Below are 27,487 nucleotides of genomic sequence, written 5' to 3' on the forward strand. Positions count from 1 at the left end.
CTTTGGGACACCAAGGTGGGCGGATCACTTGAGGCCAGGAGTTCAAGATCAGTCTGGGCAACATGGTGAAACCCTGTCTCTACCAAAAATACAAAAAATAGCCTGGCATGGTGGCACGCACCTGTAATGCCAGCTACTCAGGTGGCTGAGGCAAGAGAATCGCTTGAACCCGGGAGGCGGAGGTTGCAGTGAGCTAAGAAGGTACCACTGCACTCCAGCCTGAGCAACAGAGTGAGACTTTGCTTCAAAAAAACAAAAATTCAAAAGGAAACTTCTAAAGGAATATTTTGAAAGTAATTTAACACATTACAACTGAGATTTAATGGAGTACTCACTCCCTCGGGTCCCACAGCTGGGTTTCTGGAGACGGTCGGACCACCAAAGCAGTACGATCAATTCCGAATGTGGGTGCCTTGGCGCACATCTGCAGCCCCTGCCACATTACCCGAGGGGGCTGGGATACAAGACTAGGTTCACTCATGTTATTTCATAACTTCAATGAAAAACCTCTGCATAAACAGATGCGCAGCACACTGTGAAGCTCTGGAATGAGCCGGGCACTGAAACTGCTGGTCCTGCTCAAGAGGCCCTTGGGCCTCCCAAGCCCAGCACCTGCCACCTGCTAGTGTCTCTCTGAGCTGCTCCACACAGCCTTGGGAACCAAGTCTCCCGATTTCACAGGTGAAGGAATTACGACTCTGGAATACTGAGCAACCTTCTCAAGCACAACGCCACATTTGGGGCTACGTCCACACGTCAGCCTAAGGCCCAGGTTCTCGAGGCCCAAGGCTCTGAATGGCAGTCAACCCAGAAACCCCCACCAATGATACTCACTGAAGAAGGCAAGCTGGTGAACTGCATATTGCTGCCCAGCTGTTATTTAGGCTTTGGGGTCTTAGGCAAATCAATAATCAAACCTCTTGGCCTTCAGTTTCTTTAGAGCATGGAGATATTCCACCTAATAATCCCTTAGACTGATAGAAGAATAAGTGTGTATATGGGCAGGACAGCTTTGTAAAGGAAAACATTACATAAGTATCACATTAAAGAGAGAAAATACACGGCACCCAGCACACAGCTGGTACTCCAAAACACTTCAGCCCCCTCCTGCAGTACAGCCTGGTGGCAAAGCAGACCTTTACAACAATACATCAATTAACTTATGTCTATCCAGGGGACAAAAGACCAAAGGAAAAAGCCCAAAAATACTATGTTTTCTTGCCGCTTTCAGAAGTCTCAAATTTCAAGCAATTTTGAGCCTAAGATCAACAGGTGGGCTGGGCATGGTGGCTCACGCCTGTAATCCCAGCACTTTGGGAGGCCAAGGCGGGCAGATCACGAGGTCAGGAGACCAAGACCATCCTGGCTAACATGGTGAAACCCCATCTCTACCAAAACTTCAAAAAATTAACCGGGTGTGGTGGCACCCACCTGTAATCCCAGCTACGTGGGAGGCTGAGGCAGGAGAAGCAGTTGAACATAGGAGGCAGAGGTTACAGTGAGCTGAGATTGTGCCACTGCACTACAGCCTGGGCAACAGAGTGAGACTCCATATTGCTTAATCTTTATTTTTCTGCAGTCGTAAGTTATTGCCAGGAGAAGTCAAATGGCATAAAGGGGTGCAGGACTTGGCTTTCCTCCCAGAAGGAACACACTGTGACCAGTTTTCTCAAAAACATGAACATGGTTACGGATACACTGGTGTCTTTTTCTTGGAAGCCCCAAATGCAGCCCATTCCACACTGCTCCGCACTGCTGGCTTCTCTCCCTCACAGCACACAGCAGCCCGGGGGGGTTCCATCGTGCTGGACACAGTGAGCTGCCTCGCACCTTCCACGGCGGCCTCTACTCTCCCTTCCAGATGTGCTTACCTGCTCCTGTCCCCATGCACATCCCCTCCTCACCATTACAAACACAACTGTGCACACGTCACTTTGCAGCAGGCCAAGTGCGTTTCCGAGCTACGCTTCTAGGCGGGAGACAGAGGGCACAGGCTGACGGACTTGGCAGCTCCTGCAAGCTGCCTTCCAGGAAAGCTGTGCCAGCTACACCCGACCAGCAGCACTTGGAGGTGTCTGTCTTCCTCTGCCCCCACCCGCAGGGGCAGCCAACTTTCGGATGGCGCCAGTGTGACAGCTAGCAAGTGCTTTGTTCTTTAAACTTTTACCTCTTCTATTTTGAGTTAATCTGAACATCTCATGTGTTTAGGAGATATTTGTATTAAATGACCTGTAGTTATCCATGCCTGTTTTTCTATTGAGTGGTAGGTCTTTTTCTTATTATTACAAAAAAAAGATTTTTTTTTGAGACTGAGTTTTGTTCTTATTGTCCAGAATGGAGTGCAATGGCGGAATCTTGGTTCACCACAACCTCCGCCTCCTGGGCTCAAGCGATTCTCCTGCCTCAGCATCCCAAGTAGCTGGGACTTAACAGGCACACGCCACCATGCCCAGCCAATGTTTGTATTTTTAGTAGAGACTGTGTTTCACCAGGTTAGCCAGGTTGGTCTTGAACTCCTGATCTTAGGTGATCCACCTGCCTTGGCCTCCCAAAGTGCTGGGATTACAGGCGTAAGCCACTGCATCAGGCCAGAAGTATTTTTATATTATAGAAATTAACCTTTTATCATTGATATAACTTCCATTTTTCCAGTTTTTCAACTTTATGATTATTTCATGACATGTAGAAACTGTCATTTTTATACTTAGCAATCTTTCGTATCTCTGAATCTTTTCTCATAAATGGCTTCTGGGTTTGGAAACAAACTTACAAAGCCTTCCCCAATACAAGGCTACCAAATTAGCCTTGGGTTTTCTTTTATATTTAAATCTCCGCCCTGCCTTGAACGTGGTTGCGAGGCTTCTGTCCACCTCTAGCTTGTGTTTTCCCCAGGTGGCCCCCAGCTGCCAACACTCTATGGAATAATCCACCTCCCTCCCCCACTGATTTGAAATGCCATCTTTATCATAAAACAAACAAACTCCCATTAATTATCGGAGCTGCTTCTGGACTTTCCGGTGTGCTCCATCATCAGTGTATGCATGCTTTGTACAGGTGTTTAACTTCTGCAGGCTTTCGAGCCACAGAGAACAGACCAGTGGATGCTTGGGCCCCAGGAGATTAGGGGGTGCAGGGAGGAATCACGGGGTGATGGATGCCTCCAAAGGGGCACCCCTGGGCCAACATTTGGCAAACTGTGCCTTTCTGAATAATACATGCAACCTCAAGATGCAATCACCTCAACCTCTCAGCTCTTCTGTAAGACAGACACACATCCAATGAACCTGAGTGGAGGCCCACCAACAAAATCAAAGTCCTATAATCTTTTTTTTTTTTTTTTTTTTTGAGACGGAGTTTTACTCTTGTTACCCAGGCTGGAGTGCAATGGCGCGATCTCAGCTCACCGCAACCTCCGCCTCCTGGGTTCAGGCAATTCTCCTGCCTCAGCCTCCTGAGTAGATGGGATTACAGGCATGCGCCACCATGCCCAGCTGATTTTTTGTATTTTTTAGTAGAGACGGGGTTTCACCATGTTGACCAGGATGGTCTCGATCTCTTGACCTCGTGATCCACCCGCCTCGGCCTCCCAAAGTGCTGGGATTACAGGCTTGAGTCACCGCGCCCGGCTAAGTCCTATAATCTTTGACACCATCAAGGACATGAGACAGGGAACCACTGAAGACTGAAGGAGACGGAGGAGACACAGGACTCTGGAAGGGGCTCTGGACCAGAAAAGAAAGAGGCGCTGGAGGACAGGGACAACACCTAAGGGCTGACATCCACGTCACCCAAGCCAGCACACTACAGCAATGCTCAGTTCCTGACGGCGAGGGCTGGGAGGGAGGTGCAGGCCTCAAGAGCCAATGACCTTGCTTTGAAGGCCCGCGTGGCGTGTGCAGAGAGGACAGGGCGGCCTGGTGGGCAAAGTCTAGAACAGAGAGAAGATGATGGCCCAACGCGGCACAACGATGGCAAACAGGAAACCCAGGGGTGGCTGCAGATCTCTGTACTGTTCTCGCCATTTTTCTGTAGATCTCAAATCACTTCAAATTTCCCTCGAAGGCTGAAGGGCCAGGACCAGGAGTAAGATTCCAGCCAGGAGACGACCACAGGAGGTAATGACATAAGGCCACAGAAAAGGCTTCAGCGATCACAATACAATAGATGTCAACTTCCTTTACTAGAACACTAAAGATCACCCTGATAATCCGCCACTGTTTCACGTCTCAGATCACACTCACTGGACACAGGTGGACAATAAGATGTGAGAGCTACACGTAAAATGCAAACAAGAACCACTTTCTTCTTTTTTGAGACAGTCTCCTCTGTCACCCAAGCTGGAGTGCAGTGGCGCAATCAGGCTCACCGCAACCTCCACCTCCCAGGGTCCAGCGATTCTCCTGCCTCAGCCTCCTGAGTAACTGGGATTACAAGCGCCGCCACCACACCCGACACATTTTTGTATTTTTAGTAGAGATGGGGTTTCACCATGTTGGCCAGGCTGGTCTCAAACTCCTGACCTCAGGTGATCCGCCCGTCTCAGCCCCCCAAAGTGTTGGGATTACAGGTGTGAGCCACCACGGCCAAGAACCACTTCCAGGGAGGGCTCAGAATACTAATCAATGGCGTTATCAACAGATGTAATTCTTCTCCACTTACCTCATTGGCTCTTTTGATGATTTTATCGTCCACATCTGTAATACCCATCACCATGACTATGTTGCATCCAAAAACCTTGGTTAGAATCCTTCTAATGATATCAAATCTAACATACGAGCTGAAAGAAAAAAAGTGTCACAATGTCTTTAGTACACAAAGGCATCATAGTTATCGTATTAAAAAAAAAAAATCTGCTACATTTTAACATGCTGCTCCCTGATTTCCACTGTGTAACACAATGGTCAGCTTAAGGAAACGCCATCTCACTAATGACACCAGGCCCTGGGCCACAAGTTTCACAGGCGAAACTGACAAAGGTATTGCATCAATTTCAGGACATAATATTAGCACTTTTAGTTTCAGAGTTGTTGCTTAAGTGAGATGAAGTCTATTTAATTTTATTGAAATTCAGTCATACAATCTCCCAGTTAAAATGGTGTTTTCACCATTATTGTTCATGTTCTAGAGTAATTCTAATTTTTCACTATGACAAAATAGACAGAAGCAAATACCAAATCAAAACAAGTACAATCCCTTTGAAGCCATATAAGATTAATCCTAAGAACGCTTACACTAGTACAGAGTATTAAAAAACGCCAGCTTATTTATATACTACTCTGTGGTAACTCAGACTTTTAAAACTAGAAGGGTTTAAAATCCACTTAGCATCTCAAGAATCTGTTTTCCATAAAAGTAACCTTAAAACTCAAGGTTATCTAATGTCACCCTCACCTCTGCTATCCATGGGGCCGCTCTACATTTTAGTTCATAAAACTGTTTTCTCTTAGGGTGAGGTGGGGGAACCCTAGCCATGTTACTGTATCAGTTTAACCTCCCACATGCCTCCCCCTCACCCCACCACAAACACAGCTGATACCAAATGTTAGTTCCAGGGACAAAACTATCTCCAAAATTCCTCAACAAGATGCTTAACCTTTTCTGGCCTCAGTCTGCTCGCTTATAAACTGGGCAAAATTCCACCACTCCACAGTACTGCTGTCCAGTCCTAGTGCCTGCACAGCACTAATTCTAGAAACACAGAAGGCCGCGGTGGCTCACACCTGTAATCCCAGCACTTTGGGAGGCCGAAGCGGGTGGATCACCTGAGGTAGGGAGTTTGAAACTAGCCTGACCAACATGGAGAAACTCTGTCTCTACTAAAAATACAAAATTAGCCAGGTGTGGTAGTGCATGCCTGTAATCCCAGCTACTGGGGAGGCTGAGGCAGGAGAATCACTTGAACCCGGGAGACGGAAGTTGTGCTGAGCCGAGATCACGACACTGCACTCCAGCCTGGGCAACAAGAGTGAAACTTCATCTCAAAAAATAAATAAATAAAAATAAAAAATAAAATAAAAAAGCTATTATTACCATCATCATCACCATGCTCTTCATGCACCTCAAGTTGGGAAAGACCCTACAACACGTGAGATTTACAAGAAAAAAATCACATGAACCTAAAGCAAAGGAAAACAACAGTCAAGTCCCTTGCTTGGCCCAGAGGAGCCCAGGCTGAGTCCCAGAACTGCCCTTGGAGACAGCGGGGGCTGCACAGCTTGGCAGAACTGGCAGAATGCAGGGCCTTGAGCAACTTGAGACCCTGAGATGCTGTAGGCAGGCTGTGACCACAGGGGCCACTCTACACACAAACGTCCACACACCCCTACAGGTGCTAGGCAGCCGCATTAAAAGAACGTGGCATCAGGAGACCTTGGCTTGCTTCTCCAACTCCACCATGAACCACGTGACCATCAGCCTGGCTCTTTCTGTCCCGTTTTCTCTGTCCATTGGGTGAGCATGCTCATTTGGGTGACGATTCATTTGCTGAGATGATTCATTTGCTGAGAGTCTTCCCTCACAACGCTCCAGTGTCTCTGGAGGCCAGACCACATAGCACCCTCCCCAGCCTGGCTGCAACGGACTCCCCATCCCTTCCCTGCTCCTCCCCACTGGCACCACACTGATCTATTTGTCTACCCCTGACAACCTGCTCTGGAAATGAGGGAGGCCATTTTTCAGGGTGTCTCTTTCCAGTGAACTGCGACCTACTCGTTGCTCAAATTCTGCCCTTCTGCTGCAGACACTGTGTGGATCCCTGCTCTGCTGGGATTTCATTAGCATGAAATAATTAGATCATGCTAATGACACCAGATGATTACGTAAATAACCACTGAAGCTGAGGCGGGGAGAGGGAGGTGGGGCAAGGGAGCCTCTTCAGGTCAGGGACAGTGCAGGCCAGCTCAGATCAGCGAAGGCCTGGAGAGGCTGGCCAAGCTGACAGGAAAGTGGTCAACGGGAGAGTCCCAGCTCCCACCCCCAACCCCCGCCCCAACAGTTACTAACAGTAACTATTAGTTACTGTTAGTAACAGTACTGTTAGTGGACACAGCTTATAATATGCATCCAGGCCGGGCGCGGTGGCTCACGCCTGTAATCCCAGCACTTAGGGAGGCTGAGGCGGGTGGATCACGAGGTCAAGGGATCGAGACCATCCTGGTCAACATGGTGAAACCCCATCTCTACTAAAAATACAAAAAATCAGCTGGGCATGGTGGCGCGTGCCTGTAATCCCAGCTACTCAGGAGGCTGAGGCAGGAGAATTGCCTGAACCCAGGACGCGGAGGTTGCGGTGAGCCGAGATTGCGCCATTGCACTCCAGCCTGGGTAACAAGAGTGAAACTCCGTCTCAAAAAAAAAAAAAAAAAAAAAAAATATGCATTCAGCTATGCACTCAAGATGTGTATTCTTTTCTGTATTCATAAAGATAAATACACAAATTAAAACTGCAAGACTTGATTCTCCTAGTTGGAAATAAGAAGAGATTCCTTCCCCAACAAGTTTTAGGGTTTCTTACTCAGTCCTCTTCAAATGCATGTCAATCTTTTAAATGGCTAAATAAACCTCTTGGCAGTCTTACAACTCAAGAAAATTTCAAGTGGGGTGTGGTGGCTCACCCCTGCAATCCCAGCACTTTGGGAGGCCAAGGTAGGTGGATCACTAGGTCAGGAGATTCTGACTATTCTGGCCAACATGGTGAAACACTGTCTCTCCTAAATATTCAGAAAAAGTTAGCTGGGCATGGTGGTGCATGCCTATAATCCCAGCTACTCAGGAGACTGAAGCAGGAGAACCGCTTGAACCAGGGAGTTAGAGGTTACAATGAGTCAAGATTGCACCATTGCACTCCAGTCTGGCAACAGAGCAAGACTCTCTCTAAACAAAAGAAAAGAAAATTTCAAAACTGGGACTCACCTTTCTTTCCCTTCTACCTTTGTGGAGAGGTTTTCCAGGTTGGGGTTTTGTTTTTTAATATTTCCCCAAGGAAAATAAAGCCCCATTTCCCAGTGTACTAGGAGGAGATGGGCCTAACTTGTCATCTGACCCCCACACTGTAACTCACCCAAAGCAATGGGTCACACTATGGTCCAAGTGTTTGTCTTCCCTCCAAATTCATGGTTGAATCCCTAACTCCCAAGGTGATGGCTTTAGGAGGTGGAATCTCTGGGAGTGATGAGGTCATGGGGGCAGAAAGCTCACGACTGGAATACCCTCATAGAAGACCTCAGGGAATTCACTCTACCTTCTAGCACGTGAGGACACAGCAGGCAGACTCTCACCAGACACGAAATTTGCTGGTACTTTCATCTTGGACTTCCCAGGCCCAGAAAGAGAGAAATTTCTGTTGTTTGTAAGTCATCCATTTGAGGATATTTTGTTACAGCAGGCTCACAGACTGAGACAGGCTGTGTCCCCAAAGCTCTACAGAAGGATGAGATTTCGTTCTGTCTTTGCAGTTATTTTAGCTCATCCCCTTCTGGTTTAAGGCTTATTCAGTAACAGAGCTGTTTTCTTTCTCTTCTACCTTTGTGAGAGGTTTTCCAGGTTGGGTTTTTGTTTTTTTTTTTTTAAATATTTCCCCACGTTTCATAATTCAAGAAAGATGTCAGAATATGTTTTTGATAACAGTATGTCAGCCCAAAGTGAAGGGGAAAAAATGACTCCTAGGTGATTTTATTTTTGTTGTAAGAAAACACAAAAAAGGTTCCAATCTTGCCTGGTGATATATAGATTTTTTTTTTTTTTTTTTTTTTTAAGTATACAGAGTAAATGTGACTTTTTACTTTTAGTCTAGGTCTGAACAATATCATGTTTTTAAAAATGTACAATATGTCATTTTTGTACATTATGTTTTAATTGTGTCAAATATAGGAGGCAGTACATCTCATGGTTAAGAGGTCAAGAGAGCAGCCACCTGGCAGTCAGATGAACCAAGCCTCACCCAGTTCAACACCTTCTCAACTTGTAAGCTTGGGAAGGTTACTTGATCTCAATCACTGTGAGCCCTGTGACATGTCACATATCCGGTACTGTGTTATGCAGGATTTTATGGGCATTATTTCCTAAAATTGTTATAAGATCCAAATTACTGTCATCTCAAAGATGAAGAAACCAGGACTCAAAGCAATAAAGTGACCTGCCCAGTGCTGTGAAGCTAAGAAGTGGTGAGGCCCAGGAAGGATACCAAGTACTAGCTCGGCCAGGAGACACCCACCCAGGTGGCGCTGAAGGAAATGAGAGGCAGATACCTAGACAGAAGAGTGAAGTGGGTCTATCTGTGGGGCCAGCAGTCTACTGAGCTGAGGGCCTCAGGGGCTGACAGCATACCAGGCTGAAGGCCCCTAGCAGATTGTGATCCATGTATTTATTCTCTCTTAACAGGTGATTATTATTAACAAACAGGTGTTCTGTATTTTCTCATCAAAAACTACCAAGTAGGCAGCTGTTACCCACCTACCACTGATTACAGACAAACTAGAAGGTATTCTTCACGAGAAGTCATGGGGGCAGGGTCAGATATCCCAAAGCATTGTTTTAACTGGTGTATATTTACACATTGTCCTGCCACTTTGGGATGCCCCAAATGACTTTCCACTGTGGGGGCTGGGGGTGGTCGGCTAGGTTTTCCTTGCCACCGTTCTTCCTAGCAAACAATATATTCTATCATACACTCAGCATTCATCAATATTCATAAACTTAGTATTTCTCAACAGAATGACTCTGCCCAGCTGGACCCCGGGACCCTGCAAAGGCCTCTTGATGTCACCAAACCCAGAAAGAAACATTGAGTTTCAAAACCGGTCATTTTTCAGTACTCTACACTGCTTCCCTGAGTTTCCTCACCTGTAAAATGGGTCTAAGCACTCAGAAACGCTACAAGAACCAAATGAGGTTGTAACAATTCCCACAAGTAGGAATTATTCAGCATCCGTACGTTGTCACTTAACAGATAAAAAAAAAATCGGCAAAGGCTTTAAAAAATAAATGGTTCTTTGAAGTAAGAAAATTCAAATACAGGAAACTCACCAAGCATGGCCGAGGTGCGCATGATCATAAACAGTTGGTCCGCAGCTATACCTGGAAACAAAGTTAAAATCCATCGTGTGGAACATATTTGCAAGAAAAGACATTCGATTCTCAGTTCTAATGATCATATAATACTTTTTTTTACTTTTTTTTTGAGACGGAGTCTTGCTTTGTCGCCCAGGCTGGAGTGCTGTGGCACAATCTGGACTCACTGCAACCTCCCCCGCCCGGGTTCAAGCGATTCTCCTGCCTCAGCCTCCCAAGTACCAGGGACTACAAGTGCACGCCACCACCCCCATCTCATTTTTGTAGTTTCAGCAGAGATGGGGTTTCACCATATCGGTCCGGATGGTCTCGATTTCTTGACCTCGTGATCCGCCCGCCTCGACCTCCCAAATTGCTGGGATCACGGGCGTGAGCCACCGCGCGCCGCCAGTATAATACTTTCTTAAAGTATCTACTTCTAGGGGATGTATAGCCGTGGTTTTACTATCATACTTGCTCAATTCATACCCAAACTTGCAAACGCACTGTGCATCCCGGGCGTCTAGAACGGCGCCCGCCACGCAACTTCCCAAACACCCGCCCGACGCCCCGCCCCGCTCGGCCGCGCGAAGTCCCCGCCACGCTCGGCACCCCCAGTTCCCTATCCCGCGCCGCCCACCAGGAGGCGGCTTCGGCGTGCGCCACGATTAGGGGTTCTTTCCTCCCGGTGAGGCTGTTGTACACCTGCACGCCCGTGTCCCGGCCCGTGGGCTGCAGCCAGGCCTTCCCGCGGCCCCCGCTCGCCGCCCGGCCTGCGGTCCCGCGCCACCCAGCCCGCCCGAGGCCCAGCGCGGCAAGGAGCAGCGGAGCACCCAGGCCAGGGCCCGGCGTCCTCAGCATGTCAGCGGCCGGCGCCAGCAACTGGGCGGAGACCCGGGCCAGGCGGGGATCCGGCCCCGCGCGCAGCAGCAGCAGGACCGCGCCCCGCCCCCACGCCGGGAGGTCCAGGCCACGCCCTTGGGCCACGCCCACTCCCGGATTTGGCCTCGGGCAGCGCCGCCTTCTGGCCTGGCTCAAGTAGCGGGCCGCAAGGGTAGAGAACCAGAGCCTGAAGGGGTGGGAGCGGGGAAGGCACGGGCGGCGGGAGGAGGGCGGCGCCGCGCCGGAAGACCGCAGGAAGAGGCGGGACGGCGCCAATCTCCTCTCCTTATTAGCCCAGGTCTTGCGAGGCGTTCGTGTACGCGCGGTACCAGCCGGGACCTGTGTCCGCCGCGCGGGGGGAGCGTTTACTGTGCACCGGGTCCTGGCCTGCTAACAAAGCATGTGTGCACCCCAGCACACCCCAGGTCAGCACACCAATACACAGTGTCCGCCCCAGAACACACCATGTCAGCACCTCAATACAGTTTGCATCCCAATACAGTGTACCCCAGCACACATATCAGCACCCCCATACAGTGTGGACCCTGATATACAGTGTGCTCCGCAGCACACACCTCGCCTGCACCCTAGTGCAGTGTGCACCCCAACACGCAGTATGCACTCCAGCACACACCAGGCCTGCACCCCAATACAGTGTGCGCCTCAATACAGTATGCACCCCAGCACGCACCACGCCTGCACCCCAATACGGTGTGTGCCCCAATAACATGAACCCCAGTACACACCACGCCTGCACCCCAACATAGTATGCACCCCCAATACAGTGTGCACTCCAATACAGTATGCACCCCAGCAAACACCACACCTGTACCCCAATACAGTGTGTGCCCCAATACACAGTATGCACCCCAGCACACACCACGCCCTCACCCCAATACAGTGTGCGCCACAATACACAGTATGCACCCCAGCATACAGCATGCCTGCACCCCAATACAGTGTGTGCCCAATACAGTATGCACCCCAATACAATATGCACCCAATACACAGTATGCACCCAGCACACACCACACCCACACCCCAATATAGTGTGCGCCCCAATATGCAGCATGCGCCCCAGCACACATGCCTGCACCCAATACAGTGTGCACCACAATAGTGTGCACCCCCATACACAGTATGCACCCTAGCACACACCACGCCTGTACCCCAATACAGTGTGTATCCAATACAGTGTGCACCCCAGCACACACCATGTCTGCACCTAATACAGTGTGTACCCCAATACAGTGTGTACCCAATACAGTGTGCACCCCAGCACATACCATGTCTGCAACTAATACAGTGTGTACCCCAATACAGTATGCACCCCAGCACAAACCACACCTGCATCCAATACAGTGTGCACCCCAATACACAGTATACAACCCAGCACACACTACGTCTGTACCCAATACAGTGTGTACCCCAGCACACACCACACCTGTACCCAATACAGTTTGTACCCCAATACAGTGTGCACCCCAGCACACACCATATCTCCACCTAGTACTGTGTGCACCCCAATACACAGTGCACCCTAACACCCACCATGCCTGCACCCAGTACAATGAGCACCCCAACACATACAGCACAAGTGCATCCCAGCAAACACCACATCTGCATCCCAATTTAATGTGCACCTCAATATATTGTGTGCCCCCACACATCTACACCCCAATACAATGTGCACCCCAGCACATGCCACGTCTGCACTCCAATACACAGCGTGCATTCCCCACACACACAGCATATCTGCACTCCAACAATCTCCTGGGGACTCTGGATGAAATGACCAAAGCTAGGAAATTACATTCATCAGGTATGCATAGCAGAAATGTCTGCTTGTGATTCATCTTAAGGTTAAAAGTTCTATGATCCCATATCTTGAAAACAAAAGCATTCTGAAAGCATTATCTTGACAAATGTGCCTCTACTGGGCCAGGCGCTGTGCCTCACGCCTATAATCCCAGCACTCTGGCAGGTAGAGGCGGGCAGATCACCTGAGGTCAGGAGTTTGAGACCACCCTGACAAATATGGTAAAACCCTGTCTCTACTAAAAATACAAAAATTAGCCAGGCATGGTCGTGTGCACCTGTAGTCCCAGCTACTGGGGAGGCTGAGAGAGGAGAACTGTTTGAACCTGGGAGGTGGAGGTTGCAGTGGGCTGAGATTGTGCCACTGCACTCCAGCCAGGATAACAGAATGAGAGTCCGTCTCAAAAAAAAAAAAGTGCCTCTATTGATGTCTTGCAATACAACGTCTAAAAAAAAATTTTTTTTAAGTCCTCTTTGCTTTTCCAGTTCTCAAAACAGGAAAGGTTCCTCTGTTCTTTTTTTAGTTTGCTTTGGTGTTTTATTAAAAAAGAAATGTTAAAGTAGAGGCAAACAGGTGTGTATCTAGAGTAGTTTCTCAGTGTCCTGGAGTCTAACTCTGCAATTCTGTTTCAAGCTAACTGTAGTCTAATGTAATGTATGGTCTAATTTAATAAGGGTAAATGTTAGAATTAGGAGACCATGTAGCCTACATCAATGCTAACCACTCGTGCTACCTAATTACTCAAAATTGTCCTGGAATATTATCACTTCTTTACTGGCTTGTCTTATGTTATTTTTTAACTTTCTAGTGCAATGTGTATATATTTATCTTCCTGAGTATTTTAAATTGTACATTATTTTGAACTTCTCACTGTACCCTGCACTAAATTCAGAAAAGACTTGGGTTTTGTTTGGTTGATTTTTTGTTTTGCTGTGGCTGGAAAAAAAATAAAAATAAAAATAAAAAAAAGAAAGAAAAGGGCTTGTTGAATGTCGATGAATTAATCCCTTATAAGGGTTTAATTGTGCAGGTGGGAAGAAATCTGGGTAGTAAAATATCTGATAAGGCTGATTCAGTTATTAGATTGCCAATAAATAAAGCAAATTAACAGAAGGCTCAGCTGCAATCTGTGGGAACACATGAATTCAAGGAAAGAACTAGAGCAGAGATTCTGAAAGCAGCTTAGTAACACTGAAGATCAAATCTGCACATGAATCTGGACATTGACGTATTTGAATTGTCCATAGAACATCATGACTTTAAATTAACAATAGTATCTTCTATCTTTAGAAAATTCATGTAATGTTTTTAGCCCCTCACTGGCTATGATTCTATTATATGTTTTCTTTTTTCCTTCTTTCTTTTGTTTTTTGAGATGGAGTCTTGCTCTGTCATCCAGGCTGGAGTGCAGTGGCCTGATCTCAGCTCATTGCAACCTCTGCCTCCCATTTCAAGAGATCCTCCTGCTTCAGTCTCCACGGTAGCTGAGATTACAAGCGTGCACCACCACACCCAGCTAATTTTTGTATTTTCATTTTCATTTTATGTATTTACTTGTTTTTAAGATGGAGTCTCGCTCAGTCACTCAGGCTGGAGTGCAGGGGTGCAATCTTGGCTCACTGCAAACTCTGCCTCCCAGGCTCAAGCGTGGTGGCTAATTTTTGTACTTTTAGTAAAGATAGAATTTCATCTTGTTGGCCAGGCTGGTCTGGAACTCCTGTCCTCAAGGGATCCACTTACTGTGGCCTCACAGAGTGGTGGGATTACTGGCCTAAGCAACCGTGCCTGGCTAATTCTGTTTTCTTGAGGCTTTTGGAGATCATCAAAATGATAAACATAACCCATAACCTAATGATAGCTAGAAATGTGATCCTTGTCCAGCTGTGGTGGCTCACACCTATAATCCTAGCACTTTGGGAGGCCAAGGCGGTAGGATCACCTGAGGTCAGGAGTTCGAAACCAGCCTGACCAATATGAAGATACCCTGTCTCTACTAAAAATACAAAAAAATTAGCTGGGCATGGTGGCACATGCCTGTAATCCCAGCGACTTGGGAGGCTGAGGCAGGAGAATCACTTGAACCTGGGAGGCAAAGGTTACAGTGTGCAGAGATTGTGCCATTGCACTCCAGCCTGGGCCACAAGAGTGAAACTTCATCTCAAAAAAAAAAAAAAAAAGAAATGTGATTCTTTTGCATATTGAACATTTGGAGGGTGAATGTTAACGTAAAGTAAAAAAGACCGGTAGGGCTCTTCACTGCCATACCTCCCAGCCTATACCCTACATCTTTCTCCCGTGCTGGGTGCTTCCTGCTCTCAAACATCGGACTCCAGGGGCTTCAGTTTTGGGACTCAGACTGGCTCTCCTTGCTCCTTGGCTTGCAGACAGTCTATTGTGGGATCTTGTAACCCTGTAAGCTTGTACTTAATAAACTCCCACATATAAATATATATATCCTATTAGTTCTGGCCCTCTAGAGAACTCTAATACACCGTATATACCAAAAAGAGGATCCGTTTAATTTGAAGTCACCTCCCTCTCCAATCTAGGTCAGAACAAGGAATTATGTTAAAATCAATGATTCCCAAATATCACTAATGACCATAACAAAATCAAGTTCTCAGTATTACATTTTCTTTCAAGGCAAAACTTTGTAAATCTGAAGTAGAATTTATTATGGTTGCATATTGTTTAGGGGTTTTCAAGTTCAAGTTGAGTTAGCATTTATTTTTTAAGCACTTCAAAACATAAAGAATTGTATGTTTGGCTGGGCATGGTTGCTCATGCCTATAACCCTAGCACTTTGGGAGACCCTGAGGCCAAGAGTTCCAGACCAGCCTGGCCAACATGGCGAAAACCTGTCTCTACTAAAAATACAAAAAGTAGCTAAGTGTGGTGGCAGCTGCCTGTAATCCCAGTTACTCAGGAGGCTGAGGTAGGAGAATCACTTGAACCAGGAGGCGGAGGTTGCAGTGAGCTGAGATCAAGCCACTGCACTTACACTCCAGCCTGTGAGACAAGAGCAAGACTCTGTCTCAAAAAAAAAAAAAAAAAAAAAAGGAAGTGTACGTTCTTCTCTTATTTCTGACTCTCAGAAGTTTGAGCACTTTCAGTTAGACTGGAAATATAACTTTAAAAAAAAGTTTAACTTTTTAATGTTTCTTATTTTTGTAATCCATTTGAAATTTATTTTCTGTTCTACAGAAAAAAGTTTTAACATCCATTTTTGCAATACACCACAGGAAACAAAACTGAAATGGACAAGATTCTTCAACATACTTTCAAAATTAAGCACCTTTCTTTAATGACATATTTAAAATTTGTCATAAACAGTTAATTATGTTTTATCTGTTTTATCGCTTGATCTTCTAAGTTTGTTCCAAAAAAGATAAAATATTTTTTGACTTTTTTTTTTTTTTAAGTTCATGGCTTTTATTAACTCATACAGTTACTTGCCTTTTGGTTTGTTGAAGCAGTCACACAACATCTGCCACAATAATGTCTGTCAAAGTGGCTTGCCATAAACATCCCAGCACTACATTCATCAGAAGGGCACTCTCGACAAAGGCGACTCATTTTGCCATTCTCACCTACCTTATAGTAGTTCAGGACAGCCAGCTTGCCCTTCTCTCTTGTGCTTATTCGTCTTGGGAGTGCTGTAAGACTTCTTCCTTTTCTTAGCACCACCGCAATGTCTCAACACAACATGAACAGTGGACTCCTTTTGAACGTTGTAGTCAAAGTACATCCAACTTCCAGTTGCTTGCCAGCAAAGATCAGTCTTTGTTGATCAGGAGGAATTCCTTCCTTATCCTGGATCTTGGGCCTTTACATTTTTTCTATCTTATCTGAGGGTTCAACCTTGAGGGTGATGGTCTTCCCCTTAAGGGTTTTCACAAAAATCTGCATTTTGTTGGCCGCTCCACCGCAGATGGCGAGGCGAATTGAAAAGGAAGAACCTTTTTTGACTTTTTATTCCAAGGGGTGGGCTAAAAAGTTTTATGGAACGTAAAGGTCCAAAAAACTTTTCACTACTCTATCTCCAACGCATGAACCAGTAGTTGGCACCTGGTAGGCACTCGTCAATATTCCTTGTTGAATGAGTAAGATGCCTTTTTGCTTTATGTGTATGTGAAGTGCATACATAACAAGTGGGGAACAAAATCATTATTCAGATTGTACTGTACTGTGATTTTTTTAAAAAAAGATATAACCCAGGTCAAACTCCATCTTATTTTTGTAAGGAATAAATTACTTCCAACTTTATTCTTGAGTTCGGGTAAACACCATTCATTCTAGAGCCAATGAATGCAGAGTCTCACACTGTCGCCCAGGCTGGACTGCAGTGGCGTGATCTCGGTTTACTGTAACCTCTGCCTCCTGGGTTCAAGTGATTCTCCTGTCTCAGCCTCCCGAGTAGCTGGGACTACAGGCATGCACCACCATGCCCGGCTAATTTTTTGTATTTTTAGTATAGACAGGATTTTGCCATGTTGCCCAGGCTGGTCTCGAACTCCGGAGCTCAGGCAATCCGCCCGCCTTGGCCTCCCAAACTGGTAGGATTATAGGCGTGAGCCCCCGTGCCCGGCCAAGTGTTACAGTCTTTTGTGCACACTAGGAGTGGCCAATAAATCTTGTAGAAAGGAAAGTACTCATTTGCTTATAACTGGGCCGAGACTAGAATGGTGTGATCTGTAAGTAAAATAACAGCCATTTCCCCAAACGTCAAAGCAGAAACTATACTGACGTGTAGGTGAGACGAAGGGGCTTAAAAGTGAAGATTAAATCCACTTCAAAGTGCAAGGAGTATCCATCCATTTATCACTGCAGCAACGTTTCAATGTGAACAATCCGATTCCAAACACAAAACAGCTCAATTCAGTCTCATTTGCCATACTGACATCCACAGCACAAAATACCCTGCAGGGTGCTGGAATGAGCACCACTGCGGTTAATCTACTTTAAAATACTGGATTACACAGAATACTCTTTTAAAAAATCCAAATAGTTTTACATGTCACAACAGGGTTCCATCAAATACCAGATGTTTCCAAATCTTACCCCCAGAATGTGTACCCATTTCAACTGCAATTATTTTGTGTCTAAAGCAGTGCACTCTGCTTTGCAACAGGATAAACCCGGTGGATAAAAGCTGAAATCCGACCCTGTCCAAATTGAGAGGCTAAGAAAAATGGAGATCCGCGCTGGCGTGGAGGTGACACAGAAACATTGCAAGGGCTGGGGACAGGGCTTAGTTCCTGCCTGGAAACACAGGTAGCACCACCCACCCGGCTCTCCTGGAAAGATAAAGTCCGGTGAGAAAGGTGAAAACCGACAAGGCACCGCTCCTCCACTTGGTGTAAAAAAAGACAATGCAAATAGAGCAGGGCCCAAAGCGGAGGAAAACTGGCGAAACACAGGCAACCTAGCGTGGCAAGCACAGCTCCTGGGGCCAGCCCAGAGGGGAGCCGCGGTGTCCGCAGCCGGGCGGAGGCCGAGGCCGCGCAGGACCCGCGGCGCCCGGCAGGCAGTGCACAAAAGCGCAAGGCCACGCCCAGGAGGGGGCGTGTCCTTGGCCGGAAAAGGGCGGGGCGGCGCGCCGGGCCGGTCGCCTAGGCAACGGGCTCGCGCGGCGTCCGGGCTTCTCAGAAAACCCCAAATCCAGGAGCTTCGGGAGGGCAGAGGGGCGATGGGGAGGCAGTCCAGGGAGCCGAACGGCCCCAGGACGTCAGCCGACCGGACGCCTGCCTGCTGTTGGCGGCCTTTCCAAGTGTGAGGAACGGCCTCCGAGAGCGGCGTCAATGGCACAGGGCGGGAAAGAGATAAGGCCGAGAGAAGACCCCCCCTCGGGCCTCTCCACCTCTTCTGGGGCTCGACACTAGTAAGCGGCTTCCCTCTCGGGCCCCTTTGTCTCCAAGCCGTTCCAAACTGGGCTCAGGGAGGCGACACAAAGGGCGGGCGGTGACAGACGGCGCAGGCGCGGAAGCCGCCGAGGCTGCTGGGAGTGGTGGTCCGGCCGCAGAATCGATAGGTCTCCCGCGCACTCTGCGGCGGCAGTTCGGTGGACGCCGAAGGGTGCCATGGCGCATGCGTCGCCACTTCCGCCCGTGGCCTGCTGGCCCCTTCCTTCCGCCTCCCGGTGGACTTGGGTTTCTAGTAGTAAGAATCTGGGGGGGCGTTACCTCTGGTTCTCCCCGCCTCTTCCGTGTCCTGATTGGGCTGTCAAATGAGGGTCGCAAGTGGATTGGCTACCGCGGTTGCCAGTTCTGTTTCAGGCCGTACTTATATAGCGCTGTGGGGCGGGGACGAAGAGAGTCAGGGGCTGAGAAACGGAGTCTGTCTGGTTTGCTGCGTGCCAAGGTCCTGGAGGCAGCCGTCCCGCGGTCCGTTCGGTCCTGGTCGGGTTTTTACCGAAGCAGGCCGCTCCCCTGCGTTTCCTGGCGGGCATCCGCGCCTCTCAACAGGCTCTGCCTCCAAGTGCCAAAAACTCCTAGTAAAGTTTGTTCCTCGTCTGCTGTCCCCGCCCCGGCTGACCTGTCGCTGTCCCCTCCGCGACCCTCGCCCCTGGCAAAAGTGACAGGCAAGGCCACGCCCCCGCGCAGGCCGGCCTCGGGCCCCGCAGCCCCCAGGGCCCGGGACTGTGAGGGGCGTGAATGCGGCGGGGGGCGGGGCCGCCGCCGGGGGAGGGGGCTGGGGCGCATGCGCGCTGCGCAGCGGGGCTGAATGTTTCCCAAGTGTTTGAAACTGGTATTTGGGTTTTCCACGTTGGACAAGTGCGGCTCGTCGGCCAGCGGAGCGCGCCCCTTCCCGCTGCCCTCTCCTCTCCTCTCTTCTCCCCAGCCTGGTGGGCGGGTGGGCGGCGGCGGCCGCGGCGCTGGGCCCTCTCCCACCCGTGTGTGCGCGCTCGTACGCGCGGCCCCCAGTGCCAGCCCCGCCGCCTGAGAGGGGGCCTGAGCCGCCGGCCGGGCCGTGCGCCCGGGAACCACCACCACCGCGGCCCGCGCTCCCAGGCGCTGGGGTCCCCGCGGACCCGTAGGCGGCGGACGGGCTTAGCAGATGTAGCCTCCGGGCCGGGGCTGGAGCCGGCGGCGGGGCGCCGGGAGAGCGAGGGGCTTTGCATTTTGCAGTGCTATTTTTTAAGGGGGGCGGGGGGTGGAGGAAGCGGAAAGCCGCGCCGAGTCGCCGGGGACCTCCGGGGTGAACCATGTTGAGTCCTGCCAACGGGGAGCAGCTCCACCTGGTGAACTATGTGGAGGACTACCTGGACTCCATCGAGTCTCTGCCTTTCGACTTGCAGAGAAACGTCTCGCTGATGCGGGAGATCGACGCGAAATACCAAGGTACGGCGGGGTGATGGATGGGTGGGGGCGGCCGTCTCCATCCCGGCGGGTCCCGGCGCGCCGCGCGGCCGGGCCGGTCCTGCTGTGGACCCGAGGAAGCGGCGGGCTCCGCAGCGGCGGCCCTCGGCAGGGGCAGGAACAAAAGGTCTGGAGCGCCTTTGATTCGCCAAGGTCCTTGTGTGCAAAGCCCGGGACACGGAGGAGGAAGGAGGCGCGAGAGGTCTCGCTGGAAGGCTGAGCGACCAAAGCGCTCTTTGTAGTGAAGTGATGAGGCGGGTGCTGCGGGGGAGGGGGCGGCGGGTCCAAGCCGCGTCCTCTAGGAGGGGGTGCAGATTACGGCGCGAGATGGAGGGATGTGCCGGCACCTGGGGCTGTAGGGCGCGGAGACGAGGCTGCAGGAGGAGGGCAGCTGAGCTGGGGTTTCCGCGGACCTGGTGCCTTGGTTCGGAGCAACGCCGCTCCCCCCAGCCCTTCGTCGCCCCCCACCCAGTCCGGAATCTGAGTGTTACATAAAGTACCGGGCAGTACTCCGCTCGGGGTAGCTCGGTCGCCCCCGCGCAGTCCCCTCCAGCCCCTACTTGGCGCTGGACACCGAGTAGGGGCCGACTGCGAGGGGCGACGCCGGCGGTTGTAGTTTGCGGAGGACGAGGGCTTTTCTCTGTGTGCAGTGGGGAAGGGAAGGGGAGGAGCGGAGGCGGGGAAGGCGCCCATCTGCGCTGCGCTGCACTGAGCTCATGGGGCGCCGGCAGATCGCTGGCTTGGAGAGATCGTGGCAGATGAGAGAACCTGTGGGTCGTTCTCTGCAGACCTGGCCGCCCAGGGTGTCGGAGAGGTAGTGGGTTCGTGTCCACCGGGTATTGTTGGCTGTTGGGGAAACTTTCCTGCGAGGTCATTCATTGCTTTGGGGGTTCTATTTTGAATATGGCTCACTGATCGGAGTTTGCTAATGTTTACAAGGCTACGCAGTAGGGAAACGGAAGAGTTGGGCGGGGGGGGGAGGGAAATCGACCGCTGTCACTGAAAGCACCAAATACCCCTGCAGGGAAGGCGCCTCTGCGCGCTCTATTGGAGACGTAGCTTCGCAGCAATTTTTATAGGAAGCTCATTAGCATACTGCGGAACGTCCCGCCTCAGCCTTCCAATGTTTGGCTGTGACGTCCCTCGTGGAATGTCCTTATCAGCCCCCTGCGGAACGATTGGTCGCTAAGGCATGTGAAGGCGGGCCTTGCGCAGTAACTGGCATGGGTCTGTGTTTCCGCTGTCTTCCTTTTTCTTTTTCGGGGAGGAGCGGGGTGGAGGGAGGAGGTCGAGTTGATTTGAATGTCTTCGAGCTGCTCGGCCTCCGACCTCTGATTGGTCCTTGTCGCTGCTGGGGCGGGCCGTGCTCTTCCGTCCTGAGCCGTGATTGGCTCTCCTGCTGGCCTCCGCCCTCCACATCGTCGATTCCCGTAGGTGGTAACTCGGGGGGGCGTGGCGAGTCTCCCGGTGGCCTCTTCGCCATTGGCCTCCCCGGCCCTCCCCAGCCCCGCCACTTCCGGCCGTGGAGCGAAGGTAGTATCTGGGAGCCCGCGGCTGGGGCCTGGGGTCGAGGGGCCGGTGCTGCTGTTCGGGCTGCCTTTCGTGCCCCAGCGACCCGCGAGATCGCCCCACAGACAATCACAAGCCACATCTCTGCTGACCTGACGATGGGGCTGCGCGTGGCCGGGGAAGCGTGAGTGACCGGAGCTGCCTTCACGCGCGGTGCACTCGGAAGGTGCTGTCCTCGGGCCGGGCGGGCCAAGTGGGGTGAAGGGAGACAGGAGCTGAGACCATTCTGATCGTTCGACGATAGAAAAAAGTATCGCGGTGCATGGTAGAGGATCCCAGTGGTCAAGGCAGCAAAGTTCACAGAGCCGCTTCGTCCTCCTGTGGTTGCTGGGGAGAGCCTGGCTTGCTGCTTGCTTCAGGTTCACCTGGGATGATGAGCCTTTTGGCTTCAGGAAAGATCGCAAGTTCCGCCCTCCCGGGAGTCGTGGAGCCGCACAGCTGGGAGTACCGAGAAGCATGCGCATCTGTCACGAGGTGTCACAGCTCCTGGGACTTAGCTGTAAATGCTGAGCTGTGCCGCGTAGTTCTGAAAGACGAAGCTTGTTTTCACAGACCTACTCTGTAGCAAGTAAAACGTCTTTTGCTTAGTACACATCAGCTGTGTGTTAATCCATAATCACGGATTAGTTTATCAATTTAAAATGCTGTTTGAGGTTACTTGAATTGTTTTTCAAGCATTATTAGAAAAATACCTACCCACTCCCTGGGAAGTCCACTTCATAAAGAACTTCAGTGAAACCCTTATGTAAAATTGAACTGCATTTAAAATAATTGGGCAGACCAAGTTAAATGTTGCTACAATCTCATTTAATCTGTGAATTCCACGTGCTGCTGTTTTCCACGGTAATGGTGTGGAATATGTTTGGAAAAAAGGCAGCAGTGTGTCTGAAGCTGAGTTGCTGGCATTGGAGAAGCAGAGTGTCTGGAAGGATAGCTTCCTATTTAGCAGTAGTGTTGTTCCTATTTATACATATTTGTACTTAGTGGCTTTGTTGATAGAGTACTTTGCTTGGGATATCAAAGAAGTATTAGGTAACAGAAATAGTTCTTGGTAATTTTGCCATGGGATATCTCTCTTCCCCACACATTAGGCTTCACCTGGATGGAAGCATGCTTGTGATGTAAAATAACCTCTATGTTATTAACTTTTAAATTTGAGTGATGCAGTTCTCTTTTCTATGAAATGACAATATTGTCTTTAGAGATTTGATTACTGATGAAAAGGAGTGATAGCATTGCATAACCCTCAATCTATTTAAAAATAAATGGTACACACCCATATTTTAACATCTATGATAAGTAATTTGGAGAAATTGGTAGTACTTGGATAAGTTGAACACAGCGATTTATTTGTGTAATTAATCACAATGTGAGACGAGTGCATTCCTCCTTTCTGGTGGTGGGCAGCCTGCATTGTTCCCCTAGAAATGTCTTCAGAGCTGCCCTTAGTTTGAGAATATACTCTGGAAAATAATATCACTTAGAGAAGCTTCAGCGTTGGCATGTTACGTTTGCTCTAGTGTTAGGTGTATGTCTTGTAACTATTTGGAGGTTAAGATCTGGAAAGGGATGGGGGTAACGTTTTAAACAGTCCTTCCTACTCTCAGCCCCTCCACACGTACTTCCTAGTTTAAAAGCAGTAATGTTGCCTTGTTTTAAGAGACTGCCAAAAGGTTTTAGGAGAATAATCTGGTACTGTTTAATATAATGGCTACTGTTTGAGGAAAAAGGACTCTGGGAATTTCTGTGTATTTAAGTAGCCTTTTGGCAAGACTGTTTACTTTCCTTATGTCAACTAGATTCTTTAACAGCTTTTGTTTCTTGAGAAATTGCCTAATTACACTTTAAAATCATATACACTGTCCTCTAACAGGCCCAAGAAGGTGTACATTTAAATACTGAAGAGGTTTTCTTTTGTTTTTGATAACATTTTAAAGTCCATTGACTTTAATAGATGTGAAGATGTTTTTGTTTAAGCAGTAGATGCAAAGGTGAAATCTACCTTCGTTTTAAAGCAAGGCTAGTGCATTCACTACAGTTAAAAAATAATAATGGCCCATCACAGTGGTGCACTTATAGTCCCAGCTACTCAGGCTGAGGTGAGAGGATCACTTGAGCCTGGGAGGTCAAGGCTACAGTAAGCCAAGATCACACCACTGCACTCCAGCCTGGGCACCAGAGGCAGACCTTTTCCCTAAAATAACAACAGTGCTTTATTTTAATAAAAATAAAGCCAAGCTAGGTGTTCTGGATTATTATGGTCAAACTGTTCTTGCTTTCACTAATAGAGAGGAATAACATAGTAGAATAAATACGGGGGCTGAAACAGGGTCTCAGTCACAGAGTAGTCTGGACCTTTGCTGTTAACCCAGTTTTTAACTCAGAGAGAGCTATTATAGAAATGTATACACATTCTCTAACTTAACAGAGTATTCTATATGTTGGCATGTTAAAATAAAGAAAATAAAGACCTTTTTTATTTGAAATGTTCAAATAATTTATAATAAACATATTTTTATTAATGTATATTGTCCATAAATGTAATAAATATGTCTATAGTATGTCATGTATATTAATAATTGTATTCAAGTAGAATCATTTGAGGAAAAATGATGGCAGTATGGGACATAATCATTAATACAAAGTATTAGTAAAAGTTGGGTCCCAAGCGCTGCACCTTATTTGAACGCTTCCTCTTAATGGCTTCGGGCATTGTCACCCGGGCGTACGAACCGTTCTTGGGGTCCCTGGGGTGGTTGGAGCGACTCCTTGCCTTGTGGGAGTTGTGCTGGCATTTGTCTTTAGTTCCAGGGCACAGGAACAGAAAGGCCCAGGAGGGCCTATGTCTGGTGGACTTTGTACTGGGCAGCTGTGCGCTGACCCCCGGACCCCCTGCCAGCCCTCTCTGTAGACCCGGGTCTGGAGCCACGTGGGTTGTCCTGGTGTCCTGCTTGTGAGTGACTCTGCCTTTCTCTCCTGCAGAGATCCTGAAGGAGCTGGATGAGTGCTACGAGCGCTTCAGCCGCGAGACGGACGGCGCGCAGAAGCGGCGGATGCTGCACTGTGTGCAGCGCGCACTGATCCGCAGCCAGGAGCTGGGTGACGAGAAGATCCAGATCGTGAGCCAGATGGTGGAGCTGGTGGAGAACCGCACGCGGCAGGTGGATAGCCACGTGGAGCTGTTCGAGGCGCAGCAGGAGCTGGGCGACACGGCGGGCAACAGCGGCAAGGCTGGCGCGGACAGGCCCAAGGGTGAGGCGGCGGCGCAGGCCGAGAAGCCCAACAGCAAGCGCTCGCGGCGGCAGCGCAACAACGAGAACCGCGAGAACGCGTCCAGCAACCACGACCACGACGACGGCGCCTCGGGCACGCCCAAGGAGAAGAAGGCCAAGACCTCCAAGAAGAAGAAGCGCTCCAAGGCCAAGGCGGAGCGGGAGGCGTCCCCCGCCGACCTCCCCATCGACCCCAATGAGCCCACGTACTGCCTGTGCAACCAGGTCTCCTACGGGGAGATGATCGGCTGCGACAACGATGAGTGCCCCATCGAGTGGTTCCACTTCTCGTGCGTGGGGCTCAACCATAAACCCAAGGGCAAATGGTACTGTCCCAAGTGCCGGGGGGAGAACGAGAAGACCATGGACAAAGCCCTGGAGAAATCCAAAAAAGAGAGGGCTTACAACAGGTAGTTTGTGGACAGTGCCTGCAGTGAGGAGGACAGAATAAACTGTGTATTTATTACGTTGCTGCCTTTGTTGAGGTGCAAGGAGTGTAAAATGTATATTTTTAAAGAATGTTAGAAAAGGAACCATTCCTTTCATAGGGATGGCAGTGATTCTGTTTGCCTTTTGTTTTCATTGGTACACGTGTGACAAAGTGGTCTGTGGATCAGTATTAGAAACCACAAATATAGGTTTGATTAAGCATTTAAGTCTCAGACTTATTTCTTGCGGGCGGAGGAGGACTAAACTCAACCTAACACATTAAATGTGGAAGGAAAATATTTCATTTAGCTTTTTTATTTTAAGAAAAGTAATATTATTACTTGATGAACAATTTTATAGTGAATGTGTTTCTCGCTGCCATGATGTATATCCATACAACAACTCAGAAACAATGGTTTAAAGTTTGAAGATTATTTTTTAATAAGGTAAATGGTTAAATTTTACATGACAGATATTTTATATATTGGCCTTTTCCCGAAATGGCCATTTTAAAATGCTTGGGTACACTTCTCTTAAACAAGTGGTCTAGTTAAGGAACCTCAAGTCATGCTTTTGCTATCACAGATTATAGTGTAGCCATCTTTAATTTATATCAGGTGTATAAATGTACATTTCCAAGTGAACTTGCACTTGCTCTATTATAATTGGAGGTGCAGTCAGCAGATGCTGTTGTGAAGCTGACGTCATAGTTAATGTGCAAAGGTGTGCTTCCTGCTGTTTGTGAGCTGTAAAAATGTTATGTGAAGAAATAAATGAAACTTGGCCAGTTTTTTCCTCTAGCAGTATATTTAATTTTGACATAAGTAACTTTTAAAATTTGTCTTAAAAATTTAAACACCAGCAGTTTAGACAAAGCCTTAAAGCAAATTTTGTATTATTGTTCTCACTTATTATTGATAATGAAGTAGAAGTTGCCTAATTGCCAGAAAATAAATATGTGTCAAAAAAGAATCTGTATTCAGATGCTGGGTCAGGAAATCACTGCCCGCTTCTCAAATCCAGCCCACCACCTGTTTGACCATTATATGAAGTTTAAATTCTAGTGTCCGTAAATAAAGTTTCGGTGGAACACAGCCGTGCTTATGTGCATATGTATTGTCTGTGGCTGCTTTTGCAAAACAGCAGAGTTCAATGGTGGCAACTGAGACGATTTGACCAGACAAGCCAAAACTATTTTCTGGCCCTCTGCAGAAAGAGTTTGCTGACCTCTGATTTAGACTAGCATCTAACATTGATCTGTGTCCTTAACTGCCCACATATTGAAAGGATCAATGGAGTTTTCATTTCTATTTTTTTTCTTTTTTGAGATGGAGTTTCGCTCTTGTTGCCCAGGCTGGAGTGCAATGGCGTGATCTCAGCTCACAGCAACCTCCGCCTCTTGGGCTCAAGTGATTCTCCTGCCTCAGCCTCCTGGGTAGCTGAGATTGTAGGCATGTGCCACCATGCCTAGCTAATTTTGTATTTTTAGTAGAGATGGGTTTCTCCATGTTGGTCAGGCTGGTCTCGAACACTCCCCACCTCAGGTGATCCACCCGCCTTGGTCTCCCAAAGTGCTGGGATTCCAGGTGTGAGGCACCTCCCAGAGTGCTGGGATTCCAGGCATGAGCCACCATGCCCAGCCGGAGTTTTCATTTCTAAGTGATACATGGTTCACTTTAATTTTGCACATGGTAAAATCAGTTTCTCTCCATGATCTGTTTCACAGTCTCTGTGAAGCTATCACAAAGAAGAACTGAGTGATGCCATTATAAAATCTAAGTATATGCCATGTATTTATTGTAAGGCATTAAATTTTCTGATTGTTTACTTGTGATAAACAATTATCGTGAACTTAATTTGTACCAGATGCCAATCTCTGACTGTTTTACAGTGAATTTCCATTATAGAGGGTTACTTGGTAGAGAAATGCAAATTATAGTTGGTCATACATTAAAATTTGAACTGTTTACACCATACCTACAAATAGGTGTTTACATTCCCGCAAAACTCCAGAACATTTAAGAATCTTGGGTGTTTAAATCTGATGAGATTTACCCAAACAAATAGTGAACAAAAAGTTTATGAAAATAAGTTATAGAGTTTAAAATACT

At 48.4% G+C, this 27,487-nt stretch overlaps 3 protein-coding genes across 7 annotated transcripts in view; 1 reads left to right on the forward strand and 2 right to left on the reverse strand.

The window, feature by feature from the left end:
* The window catches only part of CARS2 (cysteinyl-tRNA synthetase 2, mitochondrial), a 53,088-nt gene extending 42,093 nt beyond the window's left edge, over nt 1–10,995 (reverse strand). Inside the window, exons 1-3 of the mRNA XM_032246206.1 lie at nt 10,688–10,995; nt 10,024–10,074; nt 4,660–4,777 (exon numbers count right to left, since the gene is read on the reverse strand). Coding sequence (XP_032102097.1) covers nt 4,660–4,777; nt 10,024–10,074; nt 10,688–10,908 — 390 coding nt within the window. The 5' untranslated portion in view covers nt 10,909–10,995. The remainder of the gene's footprint in view (nt 1–4,659; nt 4,778–10,023; nt 10,075–10,687) is intronic.
* A 5,112-nt stretch (nt 10,996–16,107) lies between these two features.
* On the reverse strand, nt 16,108–19,954 carry LOC116528880 (homeobox protein ARX-like). The gene is made up of 2 exons (XM_032246364.1): nt 19,874–19,954; nt 16,108–19,761 (listed from the first exon to the last, which is right to left on the reverse strand). The coding sequence occupies exons 1-2, from the start codon at nt 19,952–19,954 to the stop codon at nt 19,156–19,158; spliced, it is 687 nt and encodes a 228-aa protein (XP_032102255.1). The 3' UTR covers nt 16,108–19,155.
* On the forward strand, nt 19,503–26,470 carry ING1 (inhibitor of growth family member 1). Of its 5 annotated transcripts, none has more exons than XM_032246212.1 (2): nt 19,503–20,088; nt 24,658–26,470. In XM_032246212.1, exons 1-2 carry the CDS (start codon nt 19,953–19,955, stop codon nt 25,359–25,361), a joined length of 840 nt encoding a protein of 279 aa, XP_032102103.1. In that variant the 5' UTR covers nt 19,503–19,952; the 3' UTR covers nt 25,362–26,470. The 5 variants fall into 5 exon arrangements, with proteins under 5 accessions (XP_032102103.1, XP_032102107.1, XP_032102106.1 ...); XM_032246216.1 differs by lacking the exon at nt 19,503–20,088 and adding an exon at nt 20,447–20,920; XM_032246215.1 differs by lacking the exon at nt 19,503–20,088 and adding an exon at nt 21,720–21,841.
* Nucleotides 26,471–27,487: the final 1,017 nt, after the last annotated feature.

This window comes from Sapajus apella, unplaced genomic scaffold, assembly GCF_009761245.1.
Source record: "Sapajus apella isolate SASKATOON/1434 unplaced genomic scaffold, GSC_monkey_1.0 scaffold60, whole genome shotgun sequence".
Taxonomy (NCBI): Eukaryota; Metazoa; Chordata; class Mammalia; order Primates; family Cebidae; genus Sapajus; species Sapajus apella.

Bases quoted from the DNA above. Each gene is read 5' to 3' on its own strand.
- ING1 (XM_032246212.1), top strand. From the start codon at position 19,953: ATGTTGAGTCCTGCCAACGGGGAGCAGCTCCACCTGGTGAACTATGTG. The intron at 20,089-24,657 runs GTACGGCGGGGT...TCTCTCCTGCAG, and splicing joins GATCGACGCGAAATACCAAG to AGATCCTGAAGGAGCTGGAT.
- LOC116528880 (XM_032246364.1), bottom strand. From the start codon at position 19,954: ATGGTTCACCCCGGAGGTCCCCGGCGACTCGGCGCGGCTTTCCGCTTC. The intron at 19,762-19,873 runs GCAAAATGCAAA...CGGGGACCCCAG, and splicing joins CCCCCTTAAAAAATAGCACT to CGCCTGGGAGCGCGGGCCGC.